The following is a 24638-nucleotide window of genomic DNA, read 5'->3' on the forward strand; positions in this document are numbered from 1 at the left end:
GGTGTTCTTGTAGGTATCAAGAGTCCCAGATAATTAGGGCTTTATGTATATGGTTTGTGTCAGGAGTGAGGAACCTATGGCCCTACAAATGATGTTGGGAGTACAGTGGTACCTTGGGTTACAGACGCTTCAGGTTACAGACACTTCAGGTTACAGACTCCGCTAACCCAGAAATAGCACCTCGGGTTAAGAACTTTGCTTGAGGATGACAACAGAAATCGCACAGCGGCAGTGGGAGGCCCCATTAGCTAAAGTGGTACCTCAGGTTAAGAAGAGTTTCAGGTTAAGAACGGACCTCCAGAACTAATTAAGTTCTTAACCCAAGGTACCACTGTACAACTCGCATCAACTTTGGCCATTGTCCATATAGCCTGAGGGTTGGGTGTCCAACAACAGCTGGAGAACCATAGGTACCCCACTCGTACACAAATAAAAGTGCATATAGCTCAACAAGGATTTCTGACTTTTAACAAGAACAATGAATCTGCACACACACACCCCTTGCCTGTGGGACTTGTTCAGTCTAAAGCCTCCATCCTGGAACTGAGCCTCATGACTATATCAGCAGCCTAATTTTTGTACATTTTATGCTCTTTGTTTCTGCTGACGGACCTCTGGGCTCTAGCAAAATAAAATAAAATAAAAATCCCACATGCTTAAATGATGCCAACCCCTGCTGAAATTCACTTTTGAGTATTGCTTATTTTTCCATAAAACCATTCCTAAAGTTGCAAAAAGTTCATTTACTGAAATGCCCCCACCCAGGCTCCTTCCCAAGCCAAATCCCACACTCAAGTTGCATACAGAAGCCTCATGCTGCACTGACTTGCATGCACATGCAATGCTTTGCAAAAGTAATACATTTTTGCACAAAGAGCAGGGATTTCAATCTTTGCTGCTACTTTTTGTTGTTTGGGGACAGGGAGGCACCTGCTACCTAATCCCAGATACCATTAAAATATTTGATCTCCAAATAAACAGGGTCTGTTCAAATCAGAAAATCAAGGAGTGCCCCTTATCAAAGCATTTTGTACCTTTGCCCAAACCTTGGATTCTTCACTGTTTTCTGTGTATCTCTCACTTCCATCCCAGCAGAGATCTAAGGAACTAGAAGTGGAGGCCTGTGTGTTAATCTAGCCATCATGGATGCCTTTGCTAGGAAACCCATCCTACTGTTGTAAGAATATCAAGGTCCTTTTTGTGTGATGTAGGTGTGATGTATCTGGGGGGTGGGCTTTGGGCTGCACCTGTTCTGTGATGTATGTGTGATGCTTCTGAGGGTGATCTTGAACTCCAAGGCAGGCGCTCCTTTGTTCTGGGTCCCTCCCCTGCTCTCCTGTGTGTGGGGAGGTCAACCCTGTTGCAACAGAACAGCTGCTTTGCTTCTAAATATTCTCTGGCTGGTCTCTGTTATATTCTCCTACCGATGGAGAACTCTACAAGGGCTCTTGTGTACCCCATAAGGGAATAAGGGCAGATTTTTGTTTATAACACTATCATTACTGTTTGTTCTAAGGTTGTACTGTACTTCCAAACACACTTTCAAGGACGTAATCTCCATTTAGCTCAGTCAGGCTTACTGCTGGCCCAAATCCAAAACCAGACAGCTTGAAAAATGAACCTTAAAATTCTACATCAATGAATAACGAATGTATTCACGGCCTTACATGACCAGAGAACCAGAAAAGGGAGATCTACAATCTACAGCTCTAAGAATGACACAAACTGAAGAGGAGAGATGGTGAGTTTGAGTTAACATTAGGTACTTTTGTTAGGTTGGCAAACATTAAAAGCAAATTGACAGTGTCATGGAAAATTGATTATCTGTGATTCATTCTTGCAGCAAGAGCCACACAGTGGGGTACCTGGCTGTGGCTATTGTCTAGTTTATAGTATACGCCTGATCCTAAGAGTTAAATTTAGTTCCAATGCTGCCTACTACAGCAGATGAAATTTTATTTATTGTACTTTTATTGCATTTTCTTTTGTATTCATATTCCGTTTGCTGCTTTGGGGGGCTCTGAGTTAAAAGGAAACATGTAAAAGAGGCATAAAATTAATGTAAATCTGCCTCTGGCAGCATGGCCAATGCTCAGAGATGATGAAGTTTGTAATCCAGCAGCATCTAGAATGCCAAAAGTTCCCTATATTTTTGCATTGTAGATTTTAAGTGAAAGACCACCTTATACAAAGCAGGCCAATAAAGATCGCAGTGGAGTGTAACTCACTACTTTCATCTGTTTATACAACACATATCCTCTTGATACAGGTAGGTAGCCGTGTTGGTCTGCCATAGTCAAAACAAAATAAAAAATAAAAAAAATTCCTTCCATTAGCACCTTAGAGACCAACTAAGTTTGTTCTTGGTATTCCTCTTGAGTCTTTCACAAGAGCCACCCATCAACCAGGACTACGAGCAACTCGTAGTGCCCACCTGCTGCCTAAAGACAAAACTGAAAATGTTCTCTTCTTCCTATGCTGTGCTTATCTTTGTGCCTTAAAAAAAACCAACTATGTTTCTAAAGTGAGAATTGCTCTTGTAGCAAGAGTGTTCTCCTTAGCTTAGAAGATAAGGAAGAGCTGTGTATGGTGTGGTTATTTAGAGGTGTACCTGTAGGAATTGCACTCGCCACATGCTCAGAAGTTATGACTTCACATTGCTCAGTGGTGACTGCAGGCACAAAGCCAAGCCCTGGCTCTGCATTTAGGTCCCTACACCCCAGGGTGAGGAAGGAATTACACAGCTTCTACCAGCAGGATGGCAAATGGATGTTTCCAAGGTCTTACCTTACATAGTCTAAGTTGGAGACTGTCAGGTTTTCTGGGCATCTTAGAGTTAATGATGCAAGAGGCGTTCTGATCCTGGGAGTTTAGCCTTGCCCACTGTAATACGGGCACTTTTCCTTTGTCTAGAAAAGGGGAGGTTTGGTTTCACTTTCCCCTTCTCTGCATTCTTCTGCCTTATTGCTGTGTGTTACTGCTGAATGTTAGTTTGCTGCAAGCATGCAGCTCAAGTCTGGAGGACTTGTGTGTGTGTGCTACTAAATAAAGTCTAGTTTAGTTTAGTAGCACTGGCGTCTGTCAAGTTATTTCACGACGCCACGGAGAAGCAGACCTAAAAAGCCATCGTGACGCTGTGCTTAACTCTGCAATTGGAGAACGCTCGGGACGCAGCAGAAGTGTGCCTGGGCGCCATTGATGTCGGAGACGATCGTAAAGGTGATTGATTGCAGTGCCGGCCAGCAGCACTACTTGGGTCAAAGGTTTTATGACCCAATATCAACACTATTCAAAACAGGTTATGGCTTAATGGCTTAATTGCTTTATTGCCAAGAAGCTACGCTTTGATGGCGAGGCGTCCTGAGGAGATTGATTGCCAGGACGGGAGGTCTGCATGTCTGCGGGGCCGGCAGCTGATAGCCCAGCTGGAGGACTGTTTTGTGCCATGCTTTTGAGGCACAAAGCAGGGAAACCTCGCTGGTGAAGAGAAGCCGTTTTCCGGAGCTGGGAGCTGAGAGGCGAGTGCTGAGTTTGCAGCCACGTGAGTTACCTCAAGCCCCAGGGGGGAGATGGCGCAGTCCCATGAGAGTTTCGTGCCACCTTTTCCAAGGTTGGATGGGAGAAACTGGCAAGATTGGGCCAAGAAAATGGAGATATTTCTGATTGCTAAAGATCTTTGGACTTGTACTCAGAGCCCACCAGTTCAAGCCCCTGCTGCTGAAGCTGCTGCAGCACTTAAGAAAGACCAGAGGGCTACTGCTCACATAGTCATGGGCATAGAGGAAGAGCTGATGGTGCACATAGACGCTGCCACTAATGCCCACCAAATTTGGGAGTGTCTTAAGCGTGTGTTTCAAAGAACGTCAGCTGGTGCCAAACTTCATACAACTAGACAGCTGTTTGAGTTACGTTTGCAAGAAGGAGGCTGTGTGCGTCAACATGTGGCCAAAATGCTGGCACTCTTCAACAAGTTGAGACAGCTGAATGTTCCTTTTTCAGAGGAACAAAAGGTCTATATCCTTCTGAGCTCACTAGACCCCAGTTATGAGACTCTTTCCCTAACGCTGGAGTCCATGCCTGCAAGCCAGTTGAATCTGGACTATGTTACTGGGAGGCTGCAGGACGAACAGGACCGGAGGCAGAGAGAGAAAGGGAAAGCTGTTAAGGGGGGTTGCTTTTTGCCTAAGCCCAGGAGTGGAGAAAACGCTGAGAGCTCTGTTAAAGCTTTTGCAGCTAAGCGCTGTTATCTATGCAATTCTGATAACCATCTTCAGGCAGACTGCGATCAGGCTGACTTCAAAGATGGTTTCCATGGCAACCGGGAGATGAAAGGAAGACCACGTCGTGGGAGAAGAGGACCTTCCAGAGCAAGCAGAGGAGGGGCTGGAGCCCACTGCAAAGCAGCTGCATATGCCTTGGTTGGAAAGACAGTTGCTACCCCCAAGCTGCGTTGGTTAATAGACAGTGGTGCGGGGAGACATCTAGCGCCACCTAGCAGCCAGTTGCGGAACTGCAGGCCGATCCAAGATGCAACTGCAGTCACTCTGGCTGATTCAACCACAAGACCTGTTACCAAAACTGGTGTTATGTTCATGCCTTGTCTTAATGATGACATTGATGTGTATGTTTTAGATGGTATGAAATTTGGTTTACTTTCTGTTTCAGCTTTAGACAATGCAGGTTATCTGGTCAGTTTTGGGAACCAGGTATGCACCATCTCCAAAGATGGGAAACAATTGGTCCAGGTGAAAGGCCATGATGGGGTGTATATGCTGGAAACTGACAACAGCGCCACAGAGAGGGCGCAGGGTGCTGAAACAAGTAATGGCATCTCTGAGGAGACTCAAGCTCAGTATGCCAACTTACCCACGCATGATCAGTGTTTGCATTTATGGCATCGCAGGTTCTCGCACGTGAATTGGAAATACGTGCGCAAACAGGTAGAGTGCACTGATGGTTGTAAAATGAAGGAGTGCTCCAAGTTTCTAGACTGTAGAGCTTGTAAAAGAGCCAAAGTGCATTCTTGCAGCTACCCATCGTCTGATAGGGTGACCAAGCAAGCTTTCGAGCTTGTGCATGCGGATCTCTGTGGTCCGATGGGGGTGCCAAGCATGGGTAATTCTCGTTATGTTCTTTGTCTCACTGATGATTTTAGTCGAGCAGGATGGATTTTCACGCTCAAAGACAAGGGGCAAACAGCGAAGGAGATTATAGAATGGGTGAAAGCAGTAGAGGTGGAGTTTGGAACCCGCGTGAAAGCGTTTCAGACAGACCGAGGCACAGAATTTACTGCATCTAAGCTGCAGGATTTCTTTCGTGCCAAAGGTATCAAGCATAGAAAAACTGCTCCTTATTCTCCTCAAGAGAATGGTGTTTCTGAGAGGAGGAATAGAACAATGCAGGAGGCAGTAGATGCTCTCTTGTTTGATTCAGGCTTGCCAAGATGCTATTGGGCTGAAGCCTGGAGAACTGTCTGCCACACTCTTAACAGGACATATAGTTCCGTGATAGGGACCACGCCCTATTTTCTACTCTATGGAAAGAAACCCAAGGTCCACTATTTTCGGACCTTCGGGGCAGAAGCTTGGGTTCTTATCCCCAAACATTTGCGTAGAAAGGGCAGTCCAAGATCACAAAAGTTGATTTTCTGTGGCTACGAGACAGGTTCGAAAGCCTGGAGATTTGCTTTCCCAGATGGCGATCGTTCACGAGTCATAATCAGCAGGAGCGCTGAGTTTTGTGAGCAGCAAGGCTGGAGAAGGATTCATGGAAATCCTGAGGTGCTCACAGATCCGTTCAGCGATCTTGATTATGAAGATCAGCCAGTTACACCTGCTAGTCGTGCAGAAGGTGGTCAACCTGCTGGTGTTTCGGGCCGCATTCCCGAACACGACCAGGGTGCAGTGTCAGAGGGGGCAATCCCAAAGAGACAGGTGAAGACAGAACCAAGGAGTGCACCCACATCTCCAGAAGTAGCTAGGAGAGGCAAGCGAGGTAGGTCTCCAAGGTCTCCAACAGGGAAGCCCAGTCCAGGGGGACATAGCAAGCGCAGTAGGTCGCTTGGTGGTTCACCAGACGCCAGGGACTCTCAGGCTGAGTCCAGCACGTCTGGGTCAGGGGGCGAGTCACCGGTGGTGCCACGGCGTTCCAAGCGCACTACAAAGGGGAAACCTCCTGACAAGTTCCAAGCCACTAATGTTTGGGCCGGTTTTGCTCACTGCGAACCGGAAAGTTTCGCTGAGGTGCAGAGATTACCTCAGGCAGAATCCAGCAAGTGGCAACAAGCAATGGAGAAAGAACTTAGTGCCATGAAATCTCTTGGAGTTTTCACGCTGACAACTCTGCCAGCTGGACAGCAAGCTGTGAGCTGTCGCTGGGTCTATAGATTGAAACCCACTGCAAGTGGAGAGCCACAATATAAGGCTAGATTGGTGGCAAGAGGTTTCAGTCAGAGGCCAGGAGTGCATTACTCACAAGTCTATGCACCCACGTCCCGTAGTGAAACAATGAGATTGCTTCTTGCTGTAGCAGCGCAGAGAGGCGCAGAAGCTGCTCATTTTGACATTGATGTCGCCTACTTAAACGCACCGCTGCAGGAGGAAATCTATATGCTACCTCCTCCGGGTTTTGAGGGCGACAGGTCAGGTCTGGTAAATCTGCTGAGCCGAGAGGCAGCAAAGCCCAGTGTGATGAACAGCTCCAATGTTGGGTGGATGCTGATTGGGCTTGCGGCTCAGACAGGAAGTCAATTTCCGGAATGGTGGTAAAATTTGGAGGTTCGGTAATTGGCTGGAGGTCAAAAAAGCAGAGTTTAATTGCTCTGTCATCCACTGAGGCAGAGTTCAGTGCTCTTTCAGAAATGTGTCGAGAGCTTGAATTCTACAAGTGCCTAGTGCAGGAAGTGTGTGAGAAGTGTTACCTACCCATCACCATATGGGAGGATAACCAGCCATGCCTGAAGTTGGCTGAATCCGGTCAATTCAACGCACAAACCAAACATCTGGATATTCGGTTCAAAAATGTGCATGAGAGCGTTAGGACAAATGTGGTCAAGTTGAAATATTGTCCTAGCGAAATGAATCTTGCCGATGGATTCACAAAGCCCTTGAGTTTCCAGAAACACGAAGTTTTCTGTGATGGGTTAAATGTTAAATGAAATGTATATATGTCTACCCAGGATTGCGAACGAGAGGGGGTGTCAGGTTTTCTGGGCATCTTAGAGTTAATGATGCAAGAGGCGTTCTGATCCTGGGAGTTTAGCCTTGCCCACTGTAATACGGGCACTTTTCCTTTGTCTAGAAAAGGGGAGGTTTGGTTTCACTTTCCCCTTCTCTGCATTCTTCTGCCTTATTGCTGTGTGTTACTGCTGAATGTTAGTTTGCTGCAAGCATGCAGCTCAAGTCTGGAGGACTTGTGTGTGTGTGCTACTAAATAAAGTCTAGTTTAGTTTAGTAGCACTGGCGTCTGTCAAGTTATTTCACGACGCCACGGAGAAGCAGACCTAAAAAGCCATCGTGACGCTGTGCTTAACTCTGCAATTGGAGAACGCTCGGGACGCAGCAGAAGTGTGCCTGGGCGCCATTGATGTCGGAGACGATCGTAAAGGTGATTGATTGCAGTGCCGGCCAGCAGCACTACTTGGGTCAAAGGTTTTATGACCCAATATCAACACTATTCAAAACAGAGACTCATAAAATCATGACCTAATTTCCACCCACCTGGAGCTCCCAGTCAAAGCTGCAATATTTTCCGGCCTGCTGTTGTTCTGTCATGCTTTATTTCTCCGCTTCCCCCCACCAATATAACTCGAGGATCCTGTGTAGATTGGCCTGCAGCAACACTGTCTAGTTCAGGCATGTCCAACAGGTAGATCGTGATCTACTGGTAGATCACCAGATATCTGTGGAAGATCACTGGTAGATCCTGGCAGCTCCCCCCCCCAAAAAAGCTCAACAAATTTGATCAGAACTAAAAAAATAAAATAAAAAAACGGGGGGGGGGGAGATCACTGCCAGTTTTTAATTCTGAAAGTAGATCAGTCTCCTGGGAGTTGGCCACACCTGGTAGTTCAAGGGTAAAAAACAGCCCTCCAGATGTTGCTGTATAGACAACAACTCCCATCATTCCTAACCTTTGGCCTCACTAGCTGGGGCAGAGGGGAGCCCAATATCTGGAGGGTAGGTCGAATTCAATCTAAGCAAATTCAACCAATAAAAGAAAGCTAGGAATAAGATAAGGATAGTTAAATAAGTGTTTGTTTGTTAAGATTTTTGTATTTTTTGTAGTTTTTTGTAGTGTTGTATTTTGTGTGTGTTTTATTGTTAAAATTTAATAAATTCTTATAAAAAACAACAAAAGAAAGATAGGAGTTATTCTGGGCATTTTCAATCAGGAAGAACACCTGCTGGCTATACTTCTTTGGGAAGGGAGAGCTGGATTCTAATGCCTGTGCTAGGACAGCCCTCTGCCTAAGAGCCAAGCAAGCCAGTGTCAGATGCAGAATCAGTACCAAGTTAAATTAACCAACTCACCTGACTTGCACAAAGGAGCTTCCTTAGGGGCCGGAAAAAATCTCAGCCAGAACCTCCAGCTGCAGCTCTTTCTGCTACATTCCTCTGTAAGGAAGAGCTGGGAAGATGGACTGTACAACCAGTGGCCAAGGCCCAGAAGAAACTGCACCCCACTCATTTATGCTGTATCTTCATGTAGATTTTAATTGCAACACAGACTGGGGAGCTAATCTTGGCAAAGTGTTAAGCTAGCCGTGGACGAGCTGATGCGCTCCGGGGTTTTTAAGACTACGACTGCCATCAGCCCCAGCCACTCACGCTGACTGGGGAAGATGGGAGCTGTGGCCCACAATACGCTGGCGTGTACCAGCTTGGCCCAGGCTGGCATAAGCAGATAAAAATGTTTGCAATCCAGGCTAGTGTGCCAGCAACAGAAGGGGCAGAAGACTCGGTTGTAGTTATTGTTGTTTTTAAAGTAAAACCTTTTTTAAAAATAGCTTTCAGACAAGAGCCGGTGCTACTCTCTCCTCTAGATCACAGGGTAGCACCACCATCTCACACTGGTTAATGACAGACAAGCAGGTTCCCCTTACCCCACCCTCCGCTCATCTGAAAGAGCACAGGAGAAACTGAGAGTGGAATGTTAAGGCCATTGCAACTGGGGAGGGGCGGGGCGGGGGCAAAATCCCACCACCTAAAAACAAAAAAGGAGGTGGTGGTGGTGACATTAAGGTGGGTTCCTGCTCAGCCACCATAACCAGGCCAGGGGGTTGAAATGGCCTTAGCATAGGCTACTAACAAAAGAGAGGTTGGGGCAGGGGAAGAGAAGGATTAGAGCTTTGCAGTTATATCAGTATCAACTAGCTTATAATGATTAGTAAGGTTGGGGTAGCAAGGACACTTTCTCCACTTTTGGGGGGGGGGGTTGGAGACGACAGTATGAGCCTGAACCGTTTGACAGCATGGAGGAGGCACTATAGAGTTAGATCTGTTTTCAGAGAGGGAGAGATAGGGTGCCTGGCAACTAAAAGGGGTGTCAGTGTCTCTGCCCAAGCCCTGCTGACTTCCGTCAGCCAGGAGGATCGGAGCCACAGGGGAAAACATATTTGGTCTGCGTAAATCAGCCACAGTGAGAAATCTCTCCCTTGAGCGGGAGATGCAACGAGGAAGGCTGCCCCTTGATCTGCCTCTGTCTAGAATGGGAGACTCAGAGAACCTTCCTTGCACACAGGAGCTCTCTATGCCTAGGCAGCAGCAAGGAAGAAACTTAAATATGGAAAACAGAGAGGGGGGAGAAACCCCCATCAGGCCCACGCAAGACAAGCCTTGTAACTTGAGAGATACAGCTGCCTCCCCGACAAATTGTGAGAGGGAGCCCGTGCTGGGAAGTTGAAACCTCACACCAAGGTATCGGTAATATTTTTAAAGGGGAAGGGAGGGGTTCTGTTAGTGTGTTGTTTTTTGTTTAGTCCCAAAGGGGAAGGGGAAATATATAGAACAGAGGAGGGGAAGAGATGCAAGATCCTGGTCCCGCTACATACAGACATGCCCCCGCACTGGATTGTATCCCATCTGGGGAGCAGAAGGGGGTTTGTTGGGGCAGAGCCCTTCACAGCGTAGTCCAAATGCTATTGCACTCCGATTGGGGTGGCCACCGCTCCAGGCCAAGAGCCACAGCCAAAAAAAGAGAGAGTCACAAATGAGCGAGGACAGGCCCCCCTTCGGCACCAGGCACATGGTGGGCAGCAGCAATGACTCTGCCCCCAGGCCGGCTACAAAGAGAACAGTAGAGTCCAGCGTCCCAACGCGGCTCTTGCAGGAGGAGGAGGAGGAGCTGGTGGTGGGCGGTTGAGCTGCCTCCACCATCAGGCCAGGAACACCACGAAGATGATGAAGAAGACAATAAGGATGAGGAAGATTTTCACCATGAGCCACCGATTGGATGTGACGGACTGGAAATATTTCAGGATCTCCGTGTGGGCGCCTTCAACGTTAAGCTGAGCATCTTCCACGTTGGCGTCAATTCTACAGGATTGGCAAAAAAGAAAAAAGGGCAGGTGAAGCCCTCGGGAGGAGCTGCCAGCTTGCTTCTCGCCTCTAGGGGTGAAGGACAACCTGTGGCCCTCCAGGCGATGCAGTACAACAACTCCCATCCGCCCCGACAAGCATGGCCAGGGATGAAGGGAGTTGTAATTCAGCAACATCTGGAAGGGCCAAAGGTCCCGCACACCTGCTCTGGGGCACAGTCTCTTCATTGGCAGAGTAAAGCTTGAAAGAGGGGAGGATCGATCTAAGCAGGGAGATTTTAGGGGACAAAAGTGTTTAGGTCAGAGTGCACTTGGGGTCAGGACAATAGTTGGTGGAGCGTAGTAGCCAGGGCCGCAGGGGCCCTTAGCAGGGAGCCTTCTGATGTGCTCCTTTAGGGTTTGTTGACCCTCTAGGGCGGGACTGGATATTTATGGTGGTGGTTGCAGCATTGCCAAGTGGCGGCCATTCCCTTCTCTCCCCATGCCCCCTGCCTTCCAAACTCCAGCAGTGCCCTGCCAGTCAACACAACTGGGAAATTGTGGTCAAAAAACATGGCTGCCACCATGTTTTTATCACAATGGCCATTTTAGGTGCCTCATTGAAAACAAAAAGATGGTCGCTACTGGGAGTGCTGTGTTGTGTTTTTCAAGAGGGCTCAGATTTCAGAAGTGGGCCCTACCAGGGCCACAGCTAATGCCCCCAAGAGGCCACGTCTCGGCAGAGGCCCTAATAGTTACGCTATCAGCAGCAAAGTTGCCGGTTCATACCTTGCCTCGGCAACAAGCTGACTGGGTATGCCCTAGGAATAACCCTATGGAAACAGCAACACTAAGTTGCCTCCCAGGATTCTTATTGAAATAACATACAGTGCATTTTGCACATATCAGACCAGTGTAACGCCATCCCTTTTTATTTGCGGCAGCTGGTTGCTGGCTGCAGTAGTCAAGTGATGAACCCAATATTTGTGAGTCGCCCCAAGGATCATCTCTGTCTGTTGAGGGTGGTTTGCCCTTGTGTATCAGTTGCTAAGAATCACAAGTGGGAAGGAGAGTTGCTGCTGGACTTGGTGGGTCTTTGGCCTGATCCAGCAGTCAGGCTCTTCTTAAGTCTTCCCCACAAGCCTCCTCCCAAACAACCCTTGTGCTGCAATCCGCTGGCTGCCTCGAGAGGAACAGAGCTTTTCTCCCCTGCTCACTACCTCTGGATGGTCTCCTCTTGTTCTTTAACCATATGCGCCAACTGCTGAAATATGGAGCCCAGCTCCACGATAGTAGACTCGATGTTCTGCATGGTGTCTGCCCGGCTCTGGATGTATGTATCCTACAAAAGAGGAACGGATGATGTGGGCAAGGGGTTTGGAACAGATGATCCTTAGGGTCCCTCCCAACTCTACAATTCTGTGATTGCCTGATCTCTTTTCTGTACCACTGTTACCAGGCAGATCTGTGGATATGGCACAACTGCAAGTAAGCCATGTGGTGGTCAATACTGATGATGTAGAGCAGACTTCAGCAGCTTGGTGGCCTCCAGGTGGTTTTGGCGACAATTCCCATCTACAACTCCCATCATCCCTAAACACGGGCTATGCTGGCTGGGGCTGATGGGAACTCAAGTTAAACAACACCTGGAGGGCTACAGGCTCTCTATCCCTGCTTCACACCTCTGTAAGTGCATTTAATATTTGATCCCTGATTGATTGGGATGTGTGTCTAGGACAGGGATGGGAAACCTGTCAGGGTCTCCAGGAGGTGTTAAAAGTACAACTCTCATTACCACTGGCCATAATGACTGGGGAGGGTGGGGGTTGGAGTCCCAACAACAGCTTGTGGGCACCAGGCTCCCCACTCCTGCTATAATGTGAGATGTGAGAACCCAAAGCAGGGCTCAATTCTGGCAGGCTCCCCCAAGACAATAGGCTACAATTAGCAAGGCTGCCAAAGGAGAGAGGGCAAAGCTGCCCAGAAGAAACAGGGAGTTCCACCAGGGACATGACTGTTCATGTGTGCTTTTGTTTGTAGACAGATGTTTCTTATCCTACAGCTCAGCCATGGGAAGCTAAAAAATGACAACACCCAAAATAAAGCCAGTCAGCCTCTCCCATTGTTCCACATCCCTTATTTCTAGTGCAAATGTCTAGTGCAGGCCCACCCACTCCCCATGCCAAGGCACCTGCTCATTGATGAGTTGCAACTGCTGGCTGGCCCGGTTGTCCATGTCAATAGCCACGTCCCCCGAGTGCCGACGTTCGTCCTGAAGCATAGCGGAGCCACCTGTGGACACCAGACAGCGAGGTCAGACTGCTTCCCCCACCTCATTTCAACACCACCTTCCCTTCTTCAATGGGGTACCTGCAGCACCACTTTCCAGTTCCTTCTGGCACCAGGGGACTCCCTGCTCCAACTCACCTAGATTGCTTGCGGCGAGGGGAATGGCGGAGACCGGGGGGCGGGAGAACTGTTCTCGCCGAGTCTTCTGCTGTTTAAGGTTCTGGGGAAGGAAGTTGGGAGGGTCAGGGCAAGCCAAGCAATCAAGGCGCTCAGGCTGGTGGGTCTTAATGTGCACAAGTTAAAGTTTCCCTATCATCCCATTGCCAACACATCAATGCAATGCATAATATCACTAGCTCCTCCAGGTGTGGGGGTAACATTTGTTCTCCGGACATTGCTTGAACTACATCATCCATGGCCATTGAGGCTGATGGAAGTTGTACTTCAGCAACGTCTGGAGGCCTAAAGGTTCCCCAAGCTTGCTTTACATCTAGTGATGGTGATCCAGAAGGTTGTACAATTTACACAGACTTTTCACCACCTCTCACGGAAACTTGACACTGTTGTTTCCGCTTTTTTTAGCCCATTTTTCTCCAAACGAGGGATAACAATATAGATAACAAAGGTTCAAATTTAAGCAGTCTCCATATGCTTTTGCCTTTGATCAGGGTTGATAAGGCATTCATTTTATAATTGTGTTTATAGTTGTGCGTGTGTGTGGTCAAGAGCTGCCTTATTTATGTTATGTGCAGCAGCTAAAACAACGGAAGCTCACAAAGTTTGAGATTGGTGGCGTACAAGCAACTTACCTCTGTCCGCACCTCCAGAACAGACTTGAAATCGTTGGACATGGAGGCTAACTTGGACTAGAAAAGAAGGGAAGGGAAGAAGAGTGAGGAAGGCAAAAACTGACCTTCCTGCCACCCTCTCTGGCCAGAAAAAAAACCTATTCCCACATCCATACCCTGTCACTGCTGCTAATCCCATGCTAGGGAACGAACATTTTCTTTATGTCTAATACATATAAGACTACAACAGCCTTCCTCAACCTCAGGTGCTGGCTGGGGCTGATAGGAGCTGTGTTCCAAAACATCCAAAAGGCAAGCAGGGATGCATGAACCGTATACCTCAAAATTCTGCATCAAGAAAAAAAGATGAGTTCTGCAAGCTGAATAATTTATGCATATTATTTTCCAAGCTGTCAGAATTTATTCTATTGCTTGTGAGTTGTGGGGGGAAATGAGCTATCTACAGCACCCAAGTCCTGTTCTTCTGGGATGGGGGAAACCCTCTGGCTCTGAAGACATTTAAGGCCCGCAAACTTTTAGGCTTGCATTTTTTCAACGCTCTGCCTTAGGCCTGACCTGCAGTGACACCACCACGGTGTTGGAGTGAGTTTGCACGTGCCTCCCACTCTGGCTGCCTTTTGCCTTGACAAACTCTTGCAGCTGTGCGATCTGTTTGTTCAGACTGTTGATGTCCTGTTGAGATAGAGAAAGAGGAACTGCCTGAAGAGGCAATGCAGGGTTGCCAAGAGGCACTCGATCGGGAGACCGCCCCTTTAAGAGAGCTTGGAGGAGGAGCAGGAGAAGGTGGCAACCAGCAAAGCATGCCGCACCACAGTGGTGCCTCCCACCTTCTCTGGCACTTGCTCAGCTTTCCTTCTCCATTCACTGGGCATTCCAAGTCATACAGCAGAAAGAAGGCAGCCAAAGGAGGAGCAGGGCAGAGGAGGCCCTGTAGCTCACCTGCTTGATAATGTAAGTCAGCTCCTCAATCTCCACCGCCTTGTCATCAAACAGAGATTTCCGCTTGGCCACTGAAGATACAGAAAAGTGTAGCACATTAACCCATTTTCAGTCTGGGGGCCACATTCCCTTCTGGGCAACCTTCCAGGAGCCACATGCCACATGGTGGGTGGGACCAGAAGCAAGCATAGGCAGATCAATGTAACCTTTGTAGAGTGGGATAGTTTCTGCACACACACCTCCCTATGCCTTTGGTTCAAGGAGGCAAGAGGTGTTGACACAGCCCAGGTGGAAACACTCAAGGTAGGTTTCAAGTAAGGCCCATAAGGGGAGACATAGACTGGGGACAGTCCTGAGGGCTAGATCAGGAGGCCCTGAGGCTCCCCGCCCTCTATATTAACTCCCATTCTCACTAACCAAGCCCGGCCCCTCTCCCTTCACTTGTGACTTCCACGTTATGGAAGTGGAAGCTTGTCCTAGACAGGACAAGCTAAGGTGCCGCAGTTGCTCTCAGCCCAGCTCCCTGCCTTCGTCCAAGCACAGCATTCATGGTCAACCACTGTGTACACCACTCCCCTGGCATCCCAACATCTCCCCAGCTTTTCATCGACATCAAATGACAAGTCAAAACTCAGCCAGCAACTGCGTGGTGTGGATCGGTTCCCCCCACTCCCCACAGTAGGCTCCAGCTTCATCCACACTCCAAATACTCACAGATCGTTAGCTTCTCCAGCTTGGCAAAAGTGTTGCTGAGGTCCTTCCCAATCCGCCTGAGAATCACAAGGAGTTGAAATTAACAACAACAGATGCAGAACTCAACCGCCTCGCCTAATTTTCCATTTTATCATCAGATGTTCAAGTTACATGAAACTAACAAATCTTAAAATTGGAAGGGGCAATGAGTGATTATGCACAGTGCTGGACCACCCATGTGCTGGATTTCGACATTCCACATTTTCAAAAGGCCTTGCCCGCCGCCGGAGAAGTGGTAGTGGCTTACGGCAAGTTATTGCAGAGCTCTTGTAAGATCTCCCTCTTGCTTCTCCTCACCCCTCTGGAGCCACTGCCAGTAAAGCAAGGAGAAGCAGCTGCAGCTACTGGATTCCACAGCAAGATCTTGTGGACTTCTCACTACTGCTTCTCCTCACTTCTCCAGAGCCGCCACGCGTATCGCCTAAACCCCACTGCTGCAAGAGAAACAAGGAGAAGCGGCCGTGGTTTCCAGTTTCCATTGAGATCTCACGGACCTCTTGCAAGGGCTAGGGAACCTTTCCATCGTCCCCAACTGTTGGTCATAGTAGATAGGGCTGACGAGAGCTGTAGTTCAACACCTGGAGGACCACAGATTCCCCAGCCCTCCTCCAAGCTTGTCCTCCATGTTTCCAACTACTTACCAACTTAACCCCCACTCCCTGCTTCCAGTACCTGCCATCTCACCAGCCATGAGTGCTGGACCTTGATGACTGTGGGGCTGGGCTCCCGACACTGTATAGGGAAAACCTATTTCTCTGGATCCCCCTGCAGTGCTACATTCTCATATGTCCCTGAAACGTCCCCATGATAAACTCACTTGGCCATGACAGTGAATTCGCTTCTTTGCCGAATGGCGTTCAGCACTGGCTTGTTTGGCTGAAGCCCATTCTGAAAAAAAGAAAATGAAAGACAATTGAGACCGTGTTAAGAATATAAACAAAAATGTGAAAAAAGAGTAACCCCGGGTGCTTCTCTTTTTACTTGCCCAACTTCTCCCAGGTGGAAAAATTTCTACCTACACCTGTCAGAATACCAGCCACGCTTCGCTCCCTGTCTCCAAACAAACAACATGACGGCCCAGTACAAAAAGATGCAACTTTATTTCTTTTGGGTCTCCAGCATTTTTAGATGCCAACCTTATGTACCCAGGAAATTCCTGCAGTCTGTGGGAGAATTTCTCCTGCAAGTTCTAAAGATCTCAGAAGCCCACCCCATAGTAGCTCAGAGCAGGGCTTTTAGGGTGGCTGCCCATGTTTGATGGAATGGCGTTCCTTTCAGGATACAACAGACGCCCTACTATCTGCACTTTCCGGAAACAATAGCAGACATTTTTGTTCCAACAGGCTTTTTCCACTAGAGAAACGGATCTATGCCACGAGTGTCTTTTGGGGGCGGGTATAGTTTCAGCTTTGTTTTAAGTGTATCTGCTGGGTTTTGTGTTTTATCTGGTTATTTTGCTCGTTTTGTTATACATTGCATTGACAATAAGTGTAGAATCCAATCATAAATTGATTATGGTGACAATAACGTTAACAATAACCAACCTGCCACTTAAGCTTATAAAATTATTTACATTGGTACCTTGGTTCTCAAAGTTAATCCATTCCACTGTTCGAAAACCAAGGCACAGCTTCTGATGGGCTGCAGGAGATTCATGTCAGAAGTTCGGCTTCCGAAAAACATTTGCAAACCGGAACACTTACTTCCGGGTTTGCGGCGTTCGGCAGCCGATTTGTTCAGGAGCCAAGTTGTTCAAGTACCAAGGTACCACTTTATATACTACATATTGCTGTATAAAGGCCAGTTACGCAAACAAAACATATATGAACATTGATCGTTAAAATACACAACAAAACAATCCCATTTAAAACATTACAATGTGAAACACACATAATTAATATACCCAATAAAATAATCCCATTATCCTGTTACAAGCCTTCTCAATGAGGTGTACAAATTTAACAATAAAACAGGTTTTTTAAAATCACAATTACATAATGTGACATTAAACACTAGAAAAGTCTCTATTTGTGGCAATGGAAACTTCTTTCCTGGGAATTAATAGAAGCTTGGTGGGTGGGGGAGGTGCCCTTGGTGGATTTTCATCAGCACCAAGAAAGTTAGGGAAAGTGAAACTCCCCTTTCCTGGGATCCAGGCCATGCTTCACTCACACACTCACATTCAATCACTCTCACGCGCGCACACAAATCATGCACATTAATTGCTGTTAATGTATCATCTCACTTGGCCCTTAGTTAACATCAAGAACAGCGCATGTAACATGATCAGGGCATTCTCCACCCATTCCCATGCCTTGATTTACAGCCTTGAGAGGTGTAATTGCAGGAGTCCTCTACCTTGGCCGCAAGAGTTAGGTCTATCCAAATCCGCTTGCCTCCAACTCAGCCTTAAAGTGGCACTCACCTGTCTGCTCTGCAAGGACTTGCAGGCGGAGAGAAATTCCTGGGTGCGATCTTGACACGACATGGTGTCCCACTGTGGAGGAGGCGGCGCAACTGGGCTTGCGGCAGGGGTGGCAGCGAGCGGGGGCAGAACTTGCGTCTGGGAAGGTCCCAGGTAAACGCCCTGCTCAGTGTTTCTAGAGCCGTGGCGTCTCCTCGTATTCATGGAGGCTCATAACCTGGTGCTGAGAGAGACAGACAGACAGATGGGGGGGGGAGAGAGAGAGAGAGGTGGTCATCAGCACCTGGCAATGAAAATTTTGGCCTTGCTCTCAAATTTCACCAGACAGGCTTCCCCACCCCATTGTAAAAATACTTAAATCAACAAGTGGCAATCTAAAAGTTGTTAGACTCAAAATCCCATGATCCAGGTAGCAGCTGAGTGGACAGGGATAATGGGAGCTGTAGTTCAACATCTGGAGGGCCACTAGTTCCACCACTGGCTTAAAGCCTGCAACCCTTTCTTTCAAGTATGGTGTTTATTATTGCATTTATTAATTAATTTTATATCTCACCCTTCCTCCCAAAGGAGCATCAGTGAGCAATACAATTATTTTTTGTGGGGGGGGGGGGCCCGGAAGCTAACTGGTCCCCAGTGCGGTCAGACCGGGTGCAATGTGCTCAAACTGCCTTGCCCCAGTGAACAACCCGGTCATCGAATTCTGCACTAGCTGAAGTTTCTGGACCATGCTGAATAAATTCTCCCAGCCCTATTTGTCAAATGATTTACTAGAATGATACTATCAATGTTACTTTTCTTGGTTCCCCCTGCCCCAGATAGGCTGCATTAATTAATTAATATCCTAATAGGATCAGCTATATGCTGCTCCTTAACAAATCCTAGTTGATCAGTGTCTACAATTGCGGATAAGAGAAGTGGATGTCAACCCGTCTGCCAAAAGTTTCCTAAAAATCTTTGCATCTTGATTAATTAGTACTATAGGTCAATACTAGTACAGTATACAAAAATGGCATCTGTCTCATGTTTCTGAAATTCTATCAGCTGCGATTCCTTCCAAGTGGCAGGTACTTGATGCCCTCAGAGCATAAAGTTGAATAGCCTCCCTGTTTTAGGACAATTGCTCCTTAAACATTTTGTAAAAAAAAAAAAAAAGGAGATGAAGACATCCAATCCTGGGGTGGTTGCAGGTTTTAGTTTAAGGGGATTTTTCCTATTTCATTTTCTGCTATAGATTCAGATAGATAACTTTGTTGATCTCTGTCCAGGGGTCTTAGATTCACTTCACTGAGATAACTCCTAATTTGCATATTATATGTTACTTTATATTGATATATTTCATTGTAGAAATCTCTACATTCCCCCCGCCCCACCAACCTCTTCTGTTTCATAAAGGTGTTTTCCTCCCTGTCCTTGAATACACGTGATATATTTCTAGAATTTCTTATTAGTTCATAAGCTAAGAGTTTTGATTTTTTTGTCACAGAATTCGTAGTATTTATGACATCTTCCTGTCTGAAGCAGAGCCTAAATGGCACAACCACCCCAGTAGGGCCAACACAAAAAGTATTTGCTGCACTGCTCAGACACCAATCCCTACCACTCCTGAAGCAGGCCACTTTGTCCTGCCACTTGGCTGCCAACACACACACACACCCTCGCTAACATGATAAGGCTACCAATGGCTACTATCTCCACTGTCAGAAGCAGTATGGGTCTAAATACCAGTTGCTGGAAACCATTGATGGGGAGAGTGCCATTTCACGCAGGTCCCATTTGTGGGCTTCCCACTGGAGCATCTGAGTGGCCACATGCTGGACTAGACAGGTCATTTGGTCAGAGCCAGCAGCCAGGCTCCTTCCATGTTTTTTATGTTAACTCAGATCTCCACCAGAACTAAGCTGAAAAACAAACGAAGGCACCCAGTGCCCTAGGACAAACCCACTGCTCTAAACTACTAGCAATGGCTTCTTCCCCCAAAGAGCTCAGTACAAATCCAAGAGATTCCTATGTCTCGCTGCTTTCCTTTTGGATTTGAAAAACTGCCACTCCTAATTCAGTGGGAGGAAAATTAGATTTCACAAAGGCCCAAGTAATGATGCCAATTGGGTAGGTAAGAATCTGGCTGCTTTGTGGTTGTATGAACTAACATCTACTGTCCCCACAAGCTCTGAATCGCTTAACAATAACAGAAGTTTATCAGTCTTCCAAGCCACCACCTTGCTGACACAAATAACAAAGAGTTTTGTGGCAGCATAAGGAGACAGATTTATTGTAGCATAAGCTTTATCATTCACTATATTTATAAGAAGCATTTTTAGATCACCCTTCACCTTCAAAGATAGCAGAGTAGTATCCAATTGGCAAGAATAAACTAATTGTGGGCATACTGGCTGGGGCTGATGGGAGTTGGAATCCCCTGGCCCTGCTTAACATAAACATACAACGCAGCTGCATTTGAAATACTGTGCAGAAACAATATAAGTGAATGGGAAAAGGTGCAGAAAAGTATGACTACAATTATCAAGGGGCTGTTGCGCTTGAAGTCAATTGGGGCTTTCTTTTTTATAGAGAAAAAAACCGTCTGGGAGAGGGGAGGAAATATTACAGCAACTTCTATTATTACAAATTGTCTAACAAAGAGTGGAGAAAGAGAAACTGTTTCCCCTTCTCAGAGTCAGCAGGTTTGGAACAGGCATGCTATTTCATGCAGTACAATGGACAATTTACTTAATCAAACTTGCACTGTGGATATGGGCAGCTAGTAAAACTTGCGCCACTAAAAGTGAATACCCTGAAAAGACCAACAAATCTGAAACCTCTACCTATGGCTATTTGTTTTGACTTTTTCTGAATGTAATATTTTTGTTTATTCTATGACAAATATGAATAAAATCAGTATTTTAAAAATGTATCAAACTTACTGCCTGAAGATTTGGTGAAGTGCCTACTAGCTAGGACAGCTTTAAAAGAAAGCATTAGAAAGGGTCGTGGAAGAGGAAGAGATCTACCAATAGACAATAAACCAGGACTGTCAAAAAGGAACTTCCAGTTCAAACGCAGTCTACCCAGTAAGCCAACAAATTACCTCTAGCCTTGGAGCACAGGGATTCTGTACCTCTCCCTCACTGCAATTTTACCTGAAAATAAGCCTCACTGTATTCAATGGGGCTTACACCTACGGAAGGGCATACAGGACTGCAGCTACAACTTTATGAGAGGAAGGAAGGCAGGGCGCCTGCAGTAGTGTTGGGGGTTCAGAGGGGCTCAGAAACCCCAGTGCAAGTGTGGGATTCAGACCCCTTCAGCACCAAACTGTGAACAGCATTGGCTCAATATCCATCTCCAGCCTTCCCCTCTCCAGTAAAGGGGGGGAAAGTCTGGAATATATTTGGACCCTCGGCAACAACCCCTTACCCAGATGACCAGCTGCAACCCTCCCTTCCTTTCTTAAAGCCAGAAGCATTACTGTAGTTGCACTGCACCCTCCAAAGCTCAATCTGTAGGATAAGGGTGGTGGGAAGGAGAGTAAGGTGGGGTTCCCCCATCACCCTCAGAAAGGGACAACATGGGTTGCTTGTCAGGGCGAGGGAAACTGTGGGCCGCTTGGGATGCTTCTGAAAACATAGATGAAGCTAAGCCAAGACAGAAAGTAAAACACAAAGTAGCATAGGAAGCTGCCTCTGCCATAACACTAGAACTAGAAAATAGTCAAGGAAGCTGGATGCTAAAAGATTCAGGACAGGCAAAAGAACCTATTTCTTTATACAGTGCATGGTTAAACTATGGAATTCGCTCCCACAAGAGGCAGGGATGGCCACCAAGTTGGATGGCTTTAAAAGAGGATTAGACAAATTCATGGCTGATAAGGCTATGGTTACCAGGCATAATGGCTATGTTCTACCTCCAGTTGGAGGCAGGATTATTCTGAATATCAGTTACTGGAAAACACAGCAAGGGAGAGTGCTGTGCACTCAAATTATGCTTGTGGACTTGCTAGAGACATCTGTTAAGCCACCATGAGAACAGGATGCTGGACTAGATGCACCAGTAGCCTGATCCAGCAGGATGTTCTTATGCCTTCCACACAGCCAGGCCTATCAAACTCAGTATTGTTTACACTGACTGTCAGTGGGTGTTCAAAGTTTCACACAAGTGCTCTCTCCCAGCCCAACCTGGAGATGCTGGGAACTGGGACCTTCTGCATGCAAAGCAGATGCTCTACCACTGAGCTACTGCCGTTCCCCTCAAATTAAAATTCTAGTCCTCACGGTCCACCACTGAACTTACAGCCCTTTCTTGAGGGGCTGCCACACACATAGAACAATGGAAGTGTGGAGTTGGAAGGGACTACGAGGGTCATCTAGTCCAACCCCCTGCGATGCTGAAATTGCCCATCGTGGGGCTCAAACCCACAATCCTAATATTAAGAGTCTCATGTGCTACTACCAACTGAGCTATCCAGGTGAGGTTGAAAGAAGGGAAAGGTTTTTAACCACTATCTGTGGAAGAGGAAAGTGGAGAGTTGGAAGGGGGGGGGAGAGAGACCTCTATCCGTAATGGTACCCGGGAAAAGAGGAGGAGGAAAAGCGTTCATTCCTGTCAGAAAGGGGAGGGTGAGGACACACGAGAGGAAGGACTTGGACCAATAAGATGGGGGAGGGATTTGGAGCAGTGCACGAAAGAGAAGCGATTGGAGACCACAATCTGTGGGGAAGGGGAAAACATTTCACGGGGACACACGAAGGGGGAAAAGGGCTTCGGCCGCTGTCTCTTAAAAAGGGGGGAACTCTTTGAAGCGGGAGGGGGGACCACACCGGGTGGGGGAACTTTTACGGAAGAGCACCGCGCTCGGCAAGAGTAGCGGAGGGTGACGGCGAAACCTGAGGCATATATATATATATATATGAGAGAGAGACGGACCCCCGACTCACCGGCTTCGCGGACCCGGATCTAGCTCTAGACGCTGCCTCACTCCTCAGTTCCGAACAACCGGCCTCCGGATCGAACGACCAAACAAGCCGAAAGGAGGGCGGGCCGCCTACGTCACTGCCACGTACCCCCTCGGCGCCGGACGTCACACGCACGACGCCGAGAGCGACGTCTGTTAGCGGCGCCTCCTCCGCCAGCGCCCGCGCGCCCGCATACGTCCTCCCCGCCCCTCCAGCGACGCGGCTTCTTTTCGCTGACGTTGCGGTTGGGGGAGGCGGGGCTCTGTTGCTATGCGACAAAAGGCGGGCGCTTTCTGGGATCCTTAGAAAACGAGGGGGGGGAGTGTAGAGTCGGGATTTTGTTGCTAGGCAACCAAGAGCCGGCGGGGCCTGCATTCCAGAATAAAGGCCTTACCTGGGAGTAAGCTGTAATTGAAATGGGTCGGGCTGGCTTCTGAGTAAATGTGCGTAGGATTGGGCCGTAACGTAAATCAATAAACTGGGAGGAAGAAGAAGAAGAAGAAGAAGAAGAGGAAGAAGAAACGTTGTGACAGGTAGAGATTCGGCTGGTGAGGCTTTTTCTAGCAGCTGCTCTCCCGGGTTTCAGGCAGTGGATGTTTCCAGACCTATCTGGAGATGCCAGAGACTGAACCTGAGACCTACATGCAAAGTAGATGTTCTGCCACTCAACTACAGTCCGTCCCCCAAAATCAAATGAAGTACTACTGAAACACTACAATTGAGAACTACAAAGAGGTCATATTCTCCATTCTTTCCTTGTGCATTGTCTAGTAAAGTTTAATGGAAGATAAGGCTGTCAATGGCTATGCTCTTCCCCCACTGTCAGGGGCAGTAAGGCTTTTGAATCCCAGTTGCTGAAAACCACAGCAGCTCTTGTGCTTAGGTCCTGCTTGCAGGTTTCCCACCGGCATCTAGTTGTTCAGAGTGAACAGGCTGCTGGACTATATAAGTCATTGGCCTGATCCAGCACACTCTTCTTGTGTTCTTATGTTGGTAGTCAAATGAAATGTTACCTTGATACGCTCTAGCATCTGTTTCCTTTCTTTACTCTTTGTTTTTTCCCCCACCCCACTGGCAATATTTCAGCTATAAGCTCCTTGGGGGCAGAGTATTTGTGTTACCAGGTAAAGTGCACAGTAAACCACAACATAATTTCAGTTTGGAACCTACAAATTGGGCAGGCCAGATCCAACACTGTTGGCAGTTTTCCAACTAACCCACCCACCATCTGTTGTGGCTGCAAGATGGCACTTGGAAAGAAAAAAACTTCTTTTTTTGAATATCCTAAACAAGCAAGTATGAATGTAGCAAGCTCTGCGTGAATGTAGTAACTAAAAACCTAGTACGTATAGAGATAGCGAACAGAGGTCTAACTTAGAGGAAGAGGAACTAAAATAAATCTTAACAAATTGTCATTTTAAATAGTCTAGTCATCAGCAACATCCCTATCAATGAAAACACATGGACCTTGGCCAGTGAAGAAAAATTACACATAAACTAAGAATCTTCAAAGGAAAGGAATACCCTGAATATTTCTGTTCTGTCTGCTGGGACTATATTTCTCTATCATGTGCAGGGTGGCATCAACGGTTGGCACACTTGGGGCACGCTGAAAGGCCCTGCTGAACCTGCTCACCCTCTACACCACTGTTGGCTGCTTGTTCACCTGCCTCTTCTTGCATTTTAAAGGTGTCACAAGGCCAAAAGAACAGGGTGTCTAACCACTGCCTACTCATGTACTGTACCTCTTGGTCTGGCCCAGAGAGGAGAAGCAGCAGTGGCACTGAGTGACGAGGAGCTGCTGCCCCTGCCTGCTTCCTCATTGGCATGCTCTACCAAGCAATGGCAAGGCAAAGGAGTTGCAATGACAGTGGATCAGAGGTGGATAATACCTTTCAGCCTGAGGGTGGCATTTAATTATGGGCAAACTTCCAAGGGCCATATTTCAGTGGCAGGTG

General features: G+C 47.4%; 1 protein-coding gene across 1 annotated transcript; it reads right to left on the bottom strand.

The window, feature by feature from the left end:
• Positions 1-8692: 8692 nt before the first annotated feature.
• Positions 8693-22814, bottom strand: STX5 (syntaxin 5). Its single transcript, XM_033174613.1, has 11 exons — positions 22663-22814; positions 17732-17954; positions 16124-16194; positions 15268-15323; positions 14554-14624; positions 14170-14286; positions 13615-13671; positions 12944-13025; positions 12708-12808; positions 11737-11858; positions 8693-10535 (listed from the first exon to the last, which is right to left on the bottom strand). The coding sequence occupies exons 2-11, from the start codon at positions 17933-17935 to the stop codon at positions 10376-10378; spliced, it is 1041 nt and encodes a 346-aa protein (XP_033030504.1). The 5' UTR covers positions 17936-17954; positions 22663-22814; the 3' UTR covers positions 8693-10375.
• Positions 22815-24638: the final 1824 nt, after the last annotated feature.

The sequence above is a fragment of the Lacerta agilis genome, chromosome 17 (genome assembly GCF_009819535.1).
Source record: "Lacerta agilis isolate rLacAgi1 chromosome 17, rLacAgi1.pri, whole genome shotgun sequence".
Classification (NCBI taxonomy): Eukaryota; Metazoa; Chordata; class Lepidosauria; order Squamata; family Lacertidae; genus Lacerta; species Lacerta agilis.